At 37.2% G+C, this 17,816-nt stretch overlaps 2 protein-coding genes across 6 annotated transcripts in view; both read left to right on the top strand.

Annotated features, from left to right (window-relative positions):
* LOC139974370 (ryncolin-2-like) overlaps positions 1 to 17,816 on the top strand; it is a 109,960-nt gene that overhangs the window by 41,579 nt on the left and 50,565 nt on the right. The gene's annotated exons all lie outside the window — the stretch shown is intronic.
* Positions 3,133 to 17,816, top strand: part of LOC139974369 (fibrinogen-like protein A) — a 132,133-nt gene continuing 117,449 nt past the window's right edge. For 2 of the 5 annotated variants that reach the window (XR_011795464.1, XM_071981456.1), the window contains exons 1-6: positions 3,133 to 3,575; positions 6,945 to 7,013; positions 9,017 to 9,103; positions 11,264 to 11,400; positions 13,097 to 13,225; positions 16,221 to 16,485. Coding sequence is in view for 4 of the 5 variants with exons in the window: in XM_071981456.1 (XP_071837557.1) it covers positions 3,485 to 3,575; positions 6,945 to 7,013; positions 9,017 to 9,103; positions 11,264 to 11,400; positions 13,097 to 13,225; positions 16,221 to 16,485 (778 nt within the window). In the remaining variant the exon portion in view is untranslated. Of the gene's footprint in view, positions 3,576 to 4,973; positions 5,278 to 6,944; positions 7,014 to 9,016; positions 9,104 to 11,263; positions 11,401 to 13,096; positions 13,226 to 16,220; positions 16,486 to 17,816 lie in introns of those variants that run through there. The other 3 variants (XM_071981468.1, XM_071981459.1, XM_071981458.1) reach the window with 3 other exon arrangements.

Genomic DNA, 17,816 nt, shown 5'->3' with positions numbered 1-17,816 from the left:
TTTGAATTAAGATTAGCTGTTTCAATTCAATTCAATATTTTTTCGTAATTTCTTTGTTCCTGTATAAATTATATAAAATGCATACCTAGGCCCAATTATATATATGAAAACCAATAATTAATTGATTAAAATGATTAGAACAGAGACAGATTAAAATAAAAGATACAGTGTGAATTAGTCCAATTATCCTCAATGAAACTACATTAGTCACTGATTAAGCGATTCGGTAAACCTGTGTTGAAAGCACTTAAATTTATGTTAAGTGATATATGAATATAAATAAATTACCTTAAGAGATGTGAAGTTCACAATATGCCAATGACTGTGATATATTCGATTTCAAATGCAACACAATTTTGAAGTATTTATTATGTATCTTACAACAACAACAACAAGTACACTGAAACAAATTTATCATTGTACGTCTGACATCACATCTGCTTGCTTCAAGTTCACTTTTGGTCTCCAGTATCAATCTGATGTTAACTGAAAACGTTGCCTAGGAAATGAATTCAAACTTCAACTGGAAGCTTAGATTGTATTCCTTTTTCATCAGTCCAAATATATACTTTCTCCATGGAATAGCCTTTTTATAAGTTTGGTTATCTATCGCCGACTGGTATCAGGGAAAGTATAATCCGTTGCCATTACAACCTCAAAAAAGTCATAAAAAACTCTGAGTATGGTCTGTTTTTTTCATCAATATGGAATATTTTATAAACGTTTGTGACGATCATTAATCGCCCCTTTTACCAGAAATTAATTAAGAACTTCCATTTTATATTACAGTTTTCTATTGAAGACTTGCGACATTTTACACAATACTCAATCACAACAGGTATATGACTACATAATTGTCATTGCCACCGCTTTCTTACTGTTTACATACGTTTATGCTTTCAAGTGATCATGAAAAGTACGTTGGTTCTGAAAGGACACTTGTGTAGACTTTCCGTGTATAGGTATAATCAGGTAACAACTCCCATGGTATGGGTTACGCGATATCTCGACCATTTGATAATTTTCGTCAAAATGTCATGTTAGTAGAATTGTCATCAAAAATCTTGTTTTGTCAAGTTTAGTTTATCTAACGCAACAACTCATAAATGTTAAATGTGATTCCAAGATATCATGTTAATGATGTTTTGCATAAACTAAAGCAATGACTTTGTACATGTAAACAGGTAACGTGCAAGAAGCAACTCGAGGAAATGAAATGTCACTTGTTCCTGACTCGGCAAATATCGCATATGTTGACACGCTGTCGAGGTATACTAACATAGTGCTTCCACATCTCGTCTGCATGTGCCGTCAATGCCACCGTCATAAAAGTAAATAAATCATTGCTTTTTAATATGCAATAATGAATAGACCTTCTTTTTGCAAAATATATCATTTTTTTGCACAAAAAATGGAGGGGGGGGGGGGTTGGCGAGTCGCCGAAGTCCGTTTTGGAGTCAGATCTAAGGAAGGGGAGACCAATAACCATGGGCGTATAGGAGTCCAATTGGTTTGGGTGCTGTAACGATTTGCCCGAAAAATGTAAGCAAAATTGAAGGGCGTACTGGTGAAACCCCCCTCACCTTTTGAGAATGTGTTACTAAATTAAAAGGTGCTAAACTTAGATGCATAATGGTGCTACCATTGGAAGGAAACTTATGTATACAAGATTTTCACTTTCCAGGTTAGTCTCCCAATATATTTCTGTATAATATTTTCACTAGTTGGCGTCAAAAGTTTGTGTGTGTGTGAAGGGGGGGGGGTGTCGGCTATGCGGGCATGCCACCCCATATGCACATAACTCCACAACATCAATGCCAGATAAGTCGGGCACGTTTAGAACGTTATAGACGTTTAGTTATAAACGTTAGTTATAAACGTTTACAACGTTATAGTCTATTATTACCTTAGGCTGAGTTTTTATACGGACTTACTAACTCTCATCAAACAAGATTATAATATATTTTTGGCAGTGCCCGATACAAATATCAGAATATTGCCCGAATTTTCACAGGAATATATCTTTTTGCGGGGGGGGGGGGGGGCTTCCCCTCGCCTCCTACGCCTATGCCAATAACTTCTCTTTCAGAAATATGTTTAGGAAGGGGGCTTAGATGCAAAATGGTGCTATCATTTCTACAATTTTAACAAACTTTTGCTATAGTGTACACGACTCATTGTGTGTGTGCAAATTTTTAGCTCTCCATTTCTTACACTCATCTTAATATCTCCGTCAATGTCATCAAATTTATCATTTCCGATGCTATATGAATATTCAAATTGATATTGAACCAATCATCTTACAGATTGGATCGTCAGTTACAGTAGTTTACCCTTTTATAGTGTAGTCAATTGGTCCGTTTGTCAAATCCACACAACCTCATTTCCATCTCGAGGTAATAATTTATAATAACTTCGTGACGATGACGTTAAAAAAAGATTTCGCTGTCGCATTGGAAAACGAAAATGTTCCCTTCAAGGGTAATTGAGTCGTGCTCAGGTTTTTGGAGGTAATCATACCTACTGGCTAAACAAGAGTACAGTACTGTACCCTTTCTATGCCCCTACCTAAATCAGTCGGAAGAATTTTGGAATCCTCTTAATGTGAAGTTTTTCATCTAACCCCCCTCCCCATTACAAAACAGTTGTTGCGCCCCCACTGTTAGCTGTAGAACAATAAAGGGCTGATCGGGGTCTGACAGATATCACGTGCAAATTCAAGTTTTCCTGATACACTAATATTGTTGTGATATATAAATGGCATTACTGCCATGCTCATTAGAACCAGAAGTCTCCCTTTACGAACTATATATGCGGATACACATGTGTTTTGCTAAAAACGTCATTTATAGTATTTGGTCACTGTTCAAGAGAATCATGGTATCCGAGGCGTAGGAAGAAAGTTCAATCGAGGGATGGTAGGAAGGGGTGGGGTGTGGGGGGGGGGAGTAGAAACCTCGAAGGGCAGCAACAACCAATCATTTTCACAAGACTTGTTTTACAAAGAAGAGAATTAATGCTTGAAATCTAACTAGCTGTGTTCAATCTATCTGCGCATTGAAGGCATAAACAGCCAATTGAGACTAAGCAATTTTCATTGCATATTCAAATTGTCTGGGGTATCGTCTGTAAAACAATCGACCGCTCATCAGCTTCCAGACTTACATCGTGATCAACTAATTGATATGATGTGAATACGAAATTGTGTACAACCAGCTCCATATTGTAATCACAATGTTGAACTTGAATATGCATGAAACATTACATACGTCATCCACCATCATGACCAATTAAAAGACATTATATGGTTGACTTTATTGGACGCTTTATGAAGATGGTAATAAATACTGGCAAACGGTCAGTAATTCTTCATTAGTATCACAGAACGGCAAGACATACATGATACGTACCTACTTACCACAGAAAAAGACACATTTGATAAACTTAGATTGTTTTTCCCTTTCCGCCTCTGGATTTGTTCAAAATGGAGAAAGGAGGATTAAAGCAGTGTCGATCACCTTTATTTATTCATCTTCTGATTGCTGTCATTCTGCTTCTTGGAGGGAGGTCTCAAGGTAGGCTTAATTTTACCAAAATGTACCTTTTTAACAATGATATACATTAAGTGCCCAACAACAGTAATAGTGTTCTGGAAACAACCATGTTGACATAATTGTATATCTACTTAATAGCCTACAAGTGATTACCTCAGAAATGCATAACGTCACATTTATCTTTTCTTTTTGTGGGGATGGACCTCCAGATCTCCCTAATGACGGAGTTCCCTTCAACGATCCCAAGGTCATACCAGTTATCTTCGTATAAGAGCTAAGGTGAAATGTTGTATGCTATACTTCCAGCACAATTGGACTGCAGGACTATAAGCCAGCGTTGCCAGTTCCCCCCCCCCCCGCCCGCTCCCCCCCAAAAAAAACACAATTATGTTGTTCAATCCGACTTAAGGTAGCTATAGACCTATAGGCTTGGGTAAAAACATGTTACCACGTTTCACTCGATAATGTTCATCTAAGAGGCCCCAACTAAGCTTGCACGGTTTCGTGAAAACCCAAAACCGGTTTTCTTTCTAGCCCCCCCCCCCCCCAAAAAAAAAACGAATCTGGCTCAAAAACCGTTTTTTTTTTACATTCCCGAATTTCATTGAAAACATCCAAATCTCTGACGGAGGTGTCTGTTAACTAAGGAAGGGTTTGCTCGGTCGGTTGCTTACTGTTCAACCTGCTAATGATGATAAATTAGAATTCGTAGGAATTAATAGATAACAAATTTGCCCCAGACGGAGAATCTTCCTAAACGTAGATATTAAAGTAATACCCCCTTCCGAGAAAATCAATTGCTCTACCCCCATATTCACGCTATTAAGACGTTATATTTTCGGAGATTAGGGCCGAGCGTAAACCCCATTATGACCAATTGGAGATCGTAAAAAAAAATGCTTTACATTATGATTGGTCCAATAAATTCAGTAGTGACTGACAAAGTGTTCGAAGGTACCAAATTGCACGAGGCTCTAGCCATGTTCGCGGGTGGTGTCTTGGAGGTAAAATAAATTTCTCTTCAAGGAGTGAAGAGAATTTGCAGCCTACACTTTCAAGTACAAGTTGAAATATATTGCTGGCAAAAGCGGGGATTATAGGTCGGCAAAGATTATAAATTGTTTACGTTAAATGGGAAACACGTGTTCATCAACGTAGACGAACAACCAACTGAGAATCGCCTTGTCTAGCGATAATTGATAAGAAATAGTGAAAGGAAATTTGCAAAGAAAATAAAATCTATTAGCGTACAAAGAAAACCAAGAAAATCTGTAATTTCCAGCTATATACACAACATTTTAACTCCTTTAGTATTCCTTGGCTCAAGCCTGCCTGACGTCAGGTGTATCTTGTGAATAATAGACTGTGATTGTTCTAATGTTACTTTTTGCATCTTTGTTGTTCAACTAACAGAGCCCTGCTCAAATGTTTTCTCACTGCTAGGCCTGTGTTCTGAGCCGGCCAGTTGCGTGCGCGGCTGTACATGTCGTATTGTATTGTGGATTGCGCCATGTACCTTTCAAGATTTAACGATCATTTTTTGAACACGAACTGTGCTCAATGTGTTTGAAAAGATTTTCTCCATATCCTTTACTGTTAAATTGAAGTAAAATAATAAGAACAACATGAAGAGGACAAACATGTTGGATATAACAGTTAATTTTGAACTGCATCTCGTCATTTGAGTGTGTACTTCTCACAACTACTAACGTTGGTCACCAAGGTAAGTCCAATACTACAAGTACAAGGTCACCTATAACTGATTCACGCATATAAATTCCTAAAGTTAGGCCTAGCTATCCACACCCAAGCACTGGTATATGGCGTGTGCCAATCGTAGCTGCCAATGTCGTCTATAGCAGAAACGCTTTCGCTTGTTGCTATTTACTTTCACATTGTAAAAAGATCACTAAATAGGAGAAACCAAAGTCAACAAATGATGGATGGAAGCTTTAACTTGTTTTTTTTTCCAGTATTTGCAGTTCAACATTTCGTTTTTTTTCCCGGTTTTCTTAAAATAACAAATAGGCCTAGTACCGAAATTCGGTCGGCAAAAACCGGTTTCGGCCGATACTAAAACCGGTTTACAGTGCAAGCCTACCCTCAGCGAATTGCGAACAATTCCTACCCACATATATAAATAACAACAACTTTGTATTTGTTATTTGTTCCCCCGATTTAAAAAAAAAAAAACTTTGGACGGTTGCCTCCCAGAATAATTGGCAGCCCCTGGTATAGGCAATATTATAGGATATTATAGGATATTATTCTATACTGGATACTTGATGATGGCAAATCCTACTTCTGTGTCTACAGTGTTGAGGCTATTGATGCATGCCTTGCTGTACTACAAAGGAGATTCACTGGAATTACTGCAGGGTCATATACAATACTAACCCATATGGAGGAAATTATAATTCTAAATGCAGCAAATGGCATAGCTTTTAAAGATATCAGATCAGCTTGTGAAAACAAACACCAGTGACATTGATTTTCCGCAGTTGGATGCACAGCCTAGGTTGTTAAGGGGTACTATTCTTCAGCAATTTCCTGATGTGAAAAGAATTTCATCAATGAGCACAATCATTTCTGCTATAGCAGAAACACCCAAATGTCCAACCCTTACTTTCAGAACTTGCAAAACTAATTCATATATATTTGTTGGCTCATTTTTGCTTCAGCTGAAAGATCGTTCTCCACACAGCGTCTTCTAAAGAGTTATCTGAGAAGCACAATGTCACAAAAGAGATACAACAGTCTGATGTTATTAAATGTACACAAATCTAAGACCGATGACTTGGATTTAACCGAGGTTGCTAAAGACTTTATTCAACGAATGAACACAGATGGATTTTTTTTGGAAAGTTCTAAATTATGGATAGAGAGAAGTACAGATGTAGGTTGATAGAGTCATGTGCACCATAACAGTATTGATAGCATACTAACACATCATATATATTTAAGTGATATGGCCATTGGCCGGCATGTGTATCGGTTTATAGCATAACGAGTGGTGGTTATGGAATGAGAAAGTGCCCCTCTGATGGTGTTCCTCCCCTCACTTTTTGGAAGCTTAATTCCTACCCCCCTGTATGCTTACTGGTCTGTTTATTGCAGCAATAAGGTGGTCCACTACCTGGTTCTTTCTCGGACTGAAAACGTCATTTAACAATTAACATTATTTGCTTTAGTTCTCCGTTGTCATAGCATACAAGAAATTCATTTTTATTTGAAGTTTTCTTTATTTTGATTAATTTAAAACGATTACATAAATTATACACATTTTAGAAAAGAATTAGAACAATTTCCCGCTTTGAAAATAAAATAAAACTTGTTGATAAATTTATCGTAACTATTCCTGTAATGTTTCATGTGATTCTTGTTCAACAGCTGCTCGTTACAATCCTGGTCCATGTCCAGGGGCAGCACCGAAACCAAATGACCATGTTACAAAAGAAGGTAAGTTCAACAACGAAGCAGTAAACTAAATCTATACACTAACAGTTACAGTTTAGGAAAAATCCACTAGAGTGACGTGCGCAGAATTTGGAAGTTGATGAGGGGATTCCCTTACCAATTTAGGAAGAGCTTGACGGATTGAAGGCCGTCCCTTCAGCCCGGAGGCGTCGTCTTATTCTTTCTCGAACAAAAATGTCATAATCCTCGACTGAGGTGAGGGTATGGTGACCTCATTCAGTGGCGTAACACATAAAATTATATCCCTCCCCTAATAAAATCAAGGGAAATAAGCCCTCCCCCCAGTCCCACCACCCACCCACTGAAAGATAGAATAATACACAAATGTGTTAATTTAATTTACATACACATATATAGTATGTAAGTATGTTACAGTTGAAGCGTTTGAAAAATTACAACATTTGCGAACTATAACACTATTAAGGAGAGGGGTTTAACTCCTTAGACCATCCTCAGACGACATAACATCTGATGGTGATTGGGCGTTCCCGTTGCTGCCCCCCCCCCCCTCTCCTTGCGCATTACACTGATCTTTTCATATTTCTCGAGACCCTCAGCCAGTTTCTTCGGTCAAGTTAAATGATATTAGTATCATATTTTGTTCACATTATCTGTACCAATGTTACATCCAATGCCAGCTAGCTATCATGTAAGCTATAACAACATATAGTGCTTTATGCGTTTACATTTGATGTTGCATGCAGGACTTTGATAGGGACTGTATTGTCATTGACATTAATGACGGTAAGATTGTGAAAGGATTTTTTATTTGAGGCGGTTCAAGGGTTATTAAATCAATTTTATGTCGTCTTTATGGAAAAGCAATGTCAAATTTACTGTATGGTGCGCCCATTATGAACTTCTAATTTTTAACCAGTGATATAAGAAACAACCAACAACAACAAAATGTGATATTTATTTTATTAAGTTCACATAACATTATTTCAAATATCACAAACATCACAAACATCTAATAAAATAGAAATATATTTTTTTGTTGAATTCATTATTTGCAGGGTTATAGACTCAATTATGAAACAATTTATTTTGTTATATTAATGACACAAATAAGATAATAAAATTAAAATATATTCTTGTTTTATATACAATCACATTATGTTCTTCATCTCTAACTACTAATTTTCATAATTAATTAACCATCTGAAGTTGTCGGCTATGTTTTATATTATCGGCAAAACAAACTCAAGATTCCACGGCAATTTTATGGATATGTCTTGGATTCAGAATACAACAATGGGCAACCATCACTGGATGAGTTAAATACTAATGACTCAACACTTACCCCCACAGGGCCCTTATACTTTGATATTCCCCAAGGTTAACTATTTTCTTGTGTTGTAATTGTCTCAGCTTATAAAAGTTTATCCTAATCAGTTTCTTTTATAAGAATGGTGATAGTTCAAATAAACAGAATACTTTAATGCACCACGTAAGTTGAGTACAACATTCAGTGAACTTGTGGTGACCATAGTTTGCTACAGTAAATTGTGCTAGGAACCTAAATTATGAACAGGATATTGCTGTCTTAAGAATGGATAAAATATCAAGATCTATTAGAAGTATGCAGTGTGATGGTAGCCATTTTGTGTGGCACTGTATGTATATATTCTGCAGTTGGTCAATTTTGTGATTTCAGACATGGTTTGAGCATAAGGAAAGGCAACTTTTGGAACAAGTTGATTATGGTAGCGTCACGTCATTGCCAATGAACCTACCATTGCAAACTAGGCGTGCAGTATATGTAGGTATAAAGGGTAAAGGGGCCGCGGTAACATTAAATAAAGAAGCTTCTCTTTTGCATCACTTTAGGCACATATAGCTCGTTTGTGATCATATTATGTTGTACCTTTCATACGTATACATACTGAACACATAGGCCTAATTTTTATTGTCTTTGCTAATTCATGGTTAAAATCATCTCTTCTTGAGACAATATTATTGTCTGTATATTGACCTACTGATAGCTACCAATATGTACTCAAGCAAACCTGTGGAGACCACCCCAAAGCAAACTACTAGCAGTGAAACAACTGGCTCGACTGTCAGGGAAGGTACAGTAAATGTAGATGTTAGGTATGCAAGGGAAGAAGGAGGGATTCATGCTTACTAGTTCACCTGAGCCTCTTTCTTTGAGAACATTGCCACATTGTCTTTTATTGATTTTTGTTACACTTTTTGGATCTGAAATGTGTTATAAAAACAGCATGGCATCCTTGGTTGTCTTGATTAAACACCATTTTTGCCACATGACAAACTCTAACTCCTTGTTAGTTACTATTAGAGGCCACAACATTGTACATGTGTTTTTATCACGTTTTTGTATTGCATCGCAACATGAGCTGACTTAACAATGGTCTTTGCATGTTAGACTACATAGTCCAGCCACATTACTTAATGAGACTCAGATGATTACCACTGTGCAATAGAATTACAACCTTGACTGATAGAAATATATACATGTTTAAATAGTCTACAACATATCAACATTAATTCTGTACTTAAAGCCATCCTTTAAGCTAGCTGCTCACTGCCCCGACTGACCGACGTGACCCAACTGACCGACAATGACCACACTGACCGACGTGACCCGACTGACAACGTGACCCGACTGACTGACTTGACCTAACCCTACTCTACTGTTATGACCTAATTTTCAATAGTGATAAAGACCCATATAGTCTTTCAACTGACCCCTGCACATTTGAACTACATATAATATTGCGTGAAGACGTCCTCGTTAAGCTAGGTCACATGTGTCATGCAAAATTATTTCTCCATTTATAACTTTACATAATTGGTTAAAACTGTTCAATGTCTGTACTGGTATATAAGTACCTGCTCTTTCAAACTCTTCCAATAACAACTTTTAATGCTCTTAATCAGTATTTTATAAAAAAAAACTACTCTTTTGGGGGGAGAAAATGGGCAAAGAAAAAAATGTTTGTATTTTTATAGATTGATGCTATATTCACGTCTCACCGATCAACAATGTCAACATGTTGACCCAAGGTGACCTTTGTGTGTTAAGTTGTGACCTTCGTGTGTGAATTTATATGGGGTCAAAGTTTTTCGGTTGGAGTTAGGATGGCTGTACAGACTTTTCGTGTTGTTTTTTGGAATCAGGGGATAAAATTACATCTGAAACCAAGTTCAAAAGGTCAAAGGTCAAATTAGAAAAAAATGTGCTTATTTAGGGAGGAAACGAGCAAAAAAGAAAATATTTGGTTTTGATGCTAGATTTGGATATCAAAGTTACCTTCCGATCAAAAATGTCAATGGGTTGACACCCATGTGACCTTCGTGTGCGAAGTTATACAAGGTCAAAGTTAATTTTCAGACATTTAATGCAATAACTCCCAGTTCCAAGGTGTGACACAGTTGATATTTTTGGACAGGTTGCAAATTGTATAGGGGAATATTTTCAAACTTAACGGTCATGTGATCCGAGGTCACCAAAGGTTTATTAATATTAAAAAATAGTATTTTGGGGGGAGAAAATGGGCAAAGAAAAATGTTTGAATTTTTACAGTTTTGATGCTCTATCTAGGTTTCACCGATCCAAAATGTCAATTGGTTGACCTTCGGGTGACCTTAGTGTGTGAAGTTATGTATACAAGTTAAAAGTTAATTTTTAGACATTTAATGCAATTAAATCTCAATGCCAAGGTGTTACATGGTTGATATTTTGGGACAAGTTGTGAATGGGGTGGTGGAACATTTTCAAACTTAACAGTCATGTCATCTGAGGTCACCAATGTTATCATATCTGTTGACCCGCTTGTAGGTGACCTTATATTTCTTACTGTACATTTTCGACGCCATATTTAGATCTCAAAAGTGCCTTTTGATCAAAAATCCGATCACAATTTGTAATCACAAAAGTGTTGGCTATAGTGTTGGTTACTTTATGGGTACATGTAGGACCACAATTTATACTTGGACTGTTTGAGCCCAATCTTGCTTGATAATATTATGTGTACAGTATTGTCATATACCTCTACGCAAGGAACCACAGTGACCTTGGGCTCTTGTTCTTTTGTAACGTTGCTGTACCAAGGCTTAGTCTTTCTTTTAGTTTTTCCATCACCAAATATTTAGGACATTTTGCGCATTGCTATTTCAATTTAAATAAAATCTCTTCATATTATTAATGAGTGAAGTAAACGAAACAAAACAAACAATTGCATTACAATGTTTGCTTTCTTTTGTAGCCCCTAATCAACCACGTTCCACGACACCAGTTGAAAGTACTACGGAATCGGGAACAACAGAAGATTCTCATACTGTTGATATGCATACTTCAACCAACAGCCCTTACTGCAAACCTCGAAAAGATGTACCAATAATGGTGAGATTTCTTATCTGCAATTATTGAGATAATATTTAAAATATTTCACTGGTTATGTCATTATGAGATTATATTTAAAAAACTGCACCGGTTATGTCATTTTCGGATTTTCGAATTCTGCACTTACAGCGCAAATATAGGTGTTGAAATAGTGATAGGATATTAAGTCCTCACCACCATGGGCGCAGATCCTGGTGGGGACAGCGGGACCCGGCCCCCACCAACTTTTTCAGTGGTGGGGACATGATATACCGAGTCCCCACCAATTTGTCTTTGCCAAACGTTGCATTTCAAATTCCCCTGTATTGAACTTTGGCGCAGTTTGATCCAGCATTGTGCAAATGACATGCTATAATAGTCGAGAATTATTAACCCATTCAATTATGTGAAACATAATCTGTACACGAGACTGGTACATTGAGGTCAGCAAAACAGACTGAGTGTGAACAAAACAATTGTTAACAACTCACACTGCGTGTTGGCGATTTGAGCTAACTTCAGGTCCTGCAGTTGAATTACCAGAAGTTTTGGAAACCGAAATAATATGAAGCTGACATACATTAAAATAGATAAGAGATATGAATATGATATAAACGACGTAAAACCTGTTTCGAGGTATGGTCAGCAGAATTCAGAAGTGAGGATCATTTCGAGATGTGAAAAGTGGAAAACTGGTTCCAGCACATTCTGTGAAACGAATAGTTGGTTGATCTTCTGAAGATGAATAATTGTTGACATTAGTGAATTCATTGACAACAAGCCAGATACAGGGAGTAAAGTATTTGGATGTTCTAATTATATGTCTCTGAAGTAAGAATAAACTGGGCCTTACAACCTGCTACACCATAGTACACTTTTCATCGTACTGTGAGACGTATGAGCTTTCTAAGATGAATCCATACGAGCATGCAGGAGCAGCATTCATATAAGTCGATGTAACTTAAATTATCACTAGTTCTCATTTTATTATATTTATCCACAGTTGTTATATATAGGACGGAAATCACATATGCGGCAGTCAATATTTGTTTTCTGGGAGAGGACCCGTCGTATACAAAAGTCTTCTTGGATTATTTGTCCCCTGATTTTTTTCTGCAGACGCCCATGTATTTCCCCAAACTAAATTTTTAAGCCATGAGATCTAAACTTAAGCAGGTTTGGGAGCATCGTTGGGTCTGGAAAATGTTATTTTTCCGCAATCTGGGAGGTAGATTTGCCAAAAAAAAAAGAATATTTGTACGCTACCCGCTAACCCATGGTCGGGCTCTGCTTAGATAGTATCATCATTAGAACAGCCATGCGTCCCCATCATTATCCAAGAATCATCTGCGCCCATGCTCACCACCAGTGGAGTTGAGGTGCCACCTTATGCAGACCCTGGTCCTGCGTTTGTCTAGAGGGTGATTTGAATGGCAAATATCGACCTCACAAATGTAGTAAACTTGTATAATAACGTGGGTCAAGTTTTTTTTTTGGAATTGGCCCAAGTTAAAAGGCCTTCAAAGCAGTCTGTCAGGAAATTTTTCTAAAGTCATAAGCTCCCTGAATATCACACTTGGTATCCGGAATGTTGTATTTCTGTGAATGGTGACATCATGGTGGTCATAGGTCATATACAAAGTTGGGATAAGAGATGTCACTTTATGCATTGACTGTATGCTATTAAACAACTTGATTATTTCAATGTTATTATTAGATGAAAGACTGCTTGGATGTCTTCAATGCTGGTTTTACCGATACTGGCATCTACACCATCACACCAACTAACTGGAATGGGGCGTCATTTGATGTCTTCTGTAATATGACTGATGGCGGAGGTTGGACGGTAAGTCTAGTATGAAATCCTATAGTATAGACGATAAATTGTATACTGTATGTATAATATGACTGACGGATGATGGATGGTAAGTCTAGTATGGCATCCTATAGTATAGACGATGTATTATATGACTGACGGAGGAGGATGGACGGTAAGTCTAGTATGACATCCTACAGTATAGATGATATATTAGTATAATATAACTGAGGGAGGAGGATGGACGGTACGTCTAGTATGACATCCTATAGTATAGACAATATTTTATAAATATATATATATATACATAACATGACTGAAGGAGGATGGGAGGACTAAATTATATATTTATGATATGACAAACAGAGAAGGGTTCGTATACATAGTATGACATCCAATATTATAGGAGGAATATATTATATATTTATAATATGAATAACGGAGGAAAATGATTGGTATACATAGTATGACATCCTATAGTATAGGAGGTATATATAATATATTTATAATATGACTGACGGAGGTGAATGGGTCGCTATATATAGTGTGATATCCAATATATCAGGGGTTCTCAACTGGTGGCCAACAATATATTTCAATCTGGACCAAGAAGAAAACAAATACTATTCGTGTATCTAAGTATGTTCAGATAAGTGGAGTCTGTCCAATGTGTTTCATGTCCTTTCCTAGAGAAAAGGTGATATCTTCTGCATGTTCAACCGTTCAACATGACTGAATGAGCATTGATGATAATCATGGTAGAAAAGCAAAGTACAGTTTCCCTAGAATGACCTCATTTGCATATTTGCATACGTAATTAGCTCAATTCTGAAAAAACAAAGACATTTTTGGAAACCTCATTTCAATACCTTTTCAACAATACCTGGGTTCCTATTGCCAAAAGTGACTGGATTTTTTAGTAAGATTTGTAAATAATTTCCCCTGGGACCTCCTATAATGGTATTTAAAGAGTTAAATTGCTCTGACATATAGGGTGTCATAGATGCACCCTGATTTCATTCGTATAGAGCAGCAGACGACACTGAACTGTGTTTGGTTTATGAAAGTGACGTTGAGATACTGTGCCGTAGACCAATGTGACAGAAAAATGATCTACTGTACAGTACTGTATGCTACAAAACTCATCTAGGCCTATTACAATTGTGTGTAATTAACTTTACAATTCTCAAACTGATATTGGGAAATATCAAATTGGTACCACCCTGGAAGCTGGAACAGATCACAATGACAGTCCATGCATGGTAATCATGTGCCCTTTGATGTAGTTCTTCTAGCCTATAAATAGGCTTTCTATGGTTGTGACAAATAGCTTGATTCAAGCTATAGCAGACAATTACAGCATTACTTTCCAATATACTGTATAATGTGATGCCATCCTGATACATGCTATGGCAGAAGAAATTCACCAAACGTTTTTATTACTCCTTCAGTACTAAATGATGGAAAATTGTAGTGTTAATGATGTCAGATCTAGAAAAATTCAAGTAATTTGATGTTCCCAGTAACATTCATACCCAAATATGTAGAATATCATTTTAGACTTGTCACAAGTCATCAAAAGATCAATACATGTTGGTCAAATGACACTAAAGTTAAGAAGCATTCTGTTGTAGTATCTTAGTGTACTCTAGCCCACTAAAATCAACCACTTGAATCATTCAGTTTAAACTAGTGCTTTTGTACAATATGTTGGATTCACAAAAGTGATATCCGAAACTCATGGTGATGTCCGAAACATACTTTTAAGGTTATTTTGCTATAATATTTGGTAAAGATGGAAACATTTTGAGTAGTGCAGTATGTGCAGTATGTTTGCAACAATAGAACTTGTCATGATATATAAAGTGCTCAGCTATTGTGTCTTTTTCAACATATATTAATTAAAACTTGTTTCGGACATCACTGGTGTACGTTTCGGACATCACACACATGGACGGAAAAATTGAAGTGGTTATCAAATCAATACGTATGAGTAGAAACGTGTCATGTACATACTGTAGTTGGAGGAGTTACTCATGCTTTAATAAGAGCAACAAAACAGTCTTGTGGGTTTCAACATACTTCATATATTAGTTGCTCCATGATGTTTCGGAAATCACCAAATTGTGGACGGAAACATTTTGCATGTTGTTTAAATTTATTGTGTAATACAATGTGGCTGGATGGACATGCATCTGATATATATTTTATTTGTTACAACTATGACAGTATTGAAAAAGCATACCACTTTCAACATTTGTTATTTAACCCCAAACTACACCACTCACAAATTGGTGTATAAATGTGGACGGAAAAAGTGATGTCCGAAACACTGGTCCGGTTTCGCAATAATTTGGAGTAATCCACTTTTGGAGTTGAGAATAGCTCAAAGTACAAATAGTGCAGTTTGGAATGGCAACATTTTCCGTCCACATTTTGGCACCTCTGGGAGTATAGCATACCATATGTATATCTCAGGAAATTGTCTATGCTATGGTACTGTAGGTACAGCTAAGTGGACTCTCTCCACGGGGATAATATTTGTATCTCTAGAACCTCTAAGTATTTTGTAAGAATGCTCCAAATGCCATGTATGCTAATTTGGGCGCTTTAACGTGAACAGACCCATATACATATAATTTTAGATGGGAAAACCTTGAACTGCTCAGATTGTATGGAAATCCCACATTACGACTATATCAGACCAAAACTAGAAACCATTATCTCTCAGGTGATATGTTTCGCCAACCTGCCGCACTTTGATCACTAAAAGATTGCATTTATTTACTCTCTTTTTCGTCATATATCGTAAAAACTCTTTTTAATAATAAGTGATATTTTATTCAATATTTCTTTAAAACCTCAAAGAGCTCAATTTGTATTCTGTTATTGGTTAATATAAAAATGATTCCTAATTCTAAATAATCTAATTTCTTTCTGGAAAAAATGAAGTACTTGATAGGTATGCGAATTAGTACCTAAAGGGTTACAAATGCATATTTGACTTTATTTTTGTATTAAACAGGTATTCCAACGTCGCGTTGATGGTTCCGTTGACTTTTATCGTAAGTGGACCAGCTATAAGGAAGGCTTTGGAGACCCCTGCCACGAGTTTTGGTTAGGTAATGATAAACTGTCCCTCCTCACCAATCAAGGTGACTATGAAATCCGGATTGACATGGTGAACAAAGATGGAAACCCCTACTACGCTAAATACGACTTATTCCGCATCAACGATGAAAGTGATAACTACAGGCTGTCTGAGCTTGGAGCTTACACTGGAACTGCAGGTTGGTAATGCAGCATTAAAGCACTAATTGTCACATGTCTCTAATTTTCCAAAATTTGTTCAAAGTTAGATTGCAATTGATTGGTATCAGACATCCATTGAAGAAGGGGTAGGCGGGGGAAGGTGGGGGGGTAGATGTTACCCTTGCGACTTTGCTACTCATCTCGTACATGTCTCTGATGATTATATACTGTCCTGATCAGTGTCATAGCCAGGATTTTTTCAGTGGGGGCGCTGGGGGGCTTGAACATTTCCTGGGGGGCTTGACCATTTTCTTGTTACTATCTAAGCGGAGCACCACCATCGGTTGGGGCGCAGCGTACAGGAAATTTTTAGCTAAAAAGGCCTCTTAGATCGTTGGAAATGACACTTCCCAGGCCTTCTAAAGCTGCTCTAAAGTTTTCTCAACATCCTTTATTTTGAGATCCCATGTTTTGATATGGTCATCAAATAGTTTAGTGAAATAGATAAAAAAAACAATCTGGTAAGTTACTTTGAAATATCATGACATATCTATTGTGAGTTTGACACCAGCATTGACATTTTTCGACAAATCTGCAAATTGCGCGTGGAAAATAAAGAAAGATTGACTGGGCTTTCAGCCAAGTAACATACTGAAATGACCGAACTATATGTCAAACTGACATCAAAGATTGCGTCTGAAATATTATTAGGGTGATAGACTGATTTACCGGCAGTGGCGGAGCTAGGGGTATTGGTCAGGGGGGGCGCGAATGGCCTGTAGGGGCCCTTTGGACACTATCTAAGCGGAGCGCCACCACAGGTTGGCACGGAGCGTAACAGAATTTTTTTGAGTAAAGATATTCCCTAGATAGACAGAAAAGTCCCTTTCCGGGCCTTGCTAATTTGCAGATAAACGAAGAATAAATATGTGTCATCGCCATTTGTGACAAGTCGGAAGTTTATATGGGTGTGGAAAGTACATGCGCTTCATCACAATCCATGTGGTATCTTTGTAAGTGCTCATGTTTTCGAAAAAATATATCAAAAACCCCGTACAGTTCTTGGAAACTGGAAAGAGTTTCGTACAACAGATAAATTAAATACCGCCGTACGTTAGAGCATTTTGTCAGTAAACTACACCATCAAAATGTGACAAATGTCAATAGGTAGATGAGAGTGTAATAAAGAAGTCAATAACCGCGAATAAGTAAAAAATGCCAAAAAGCTGAAAAGGGAGCCAGCAGTCCATTTGAGTCCGTCGGGGGGGGGGGGGGGATCAGCCCCCCTGACTGTTTGGACGCTCCGCCACTGTTGGCCGGTAGTTCTCAGCAATAGTGTTGTCTCATTTCTTGAAAATTTGGTTTTCTA

This window comes from Apostichopus japonicus, chromosome 9, assembly GCF_037975245.1.
Source record: "Apostichopus japonicus isolate 1M-3 chromosome 9, ASM3797524v1, whole genome shotgun sequence".
Taxonomy (NCBI): domain Eukaryota; kingdom Metazoa; phylum Echinodermata; class Holothuroidea; order Aspidochirotida; family Stichopodidae; genus Apostichopus; species Apostichopus japonicus.
This window is presented reverse-complemented; position numbering and strand designations above follow the sequence as displayed.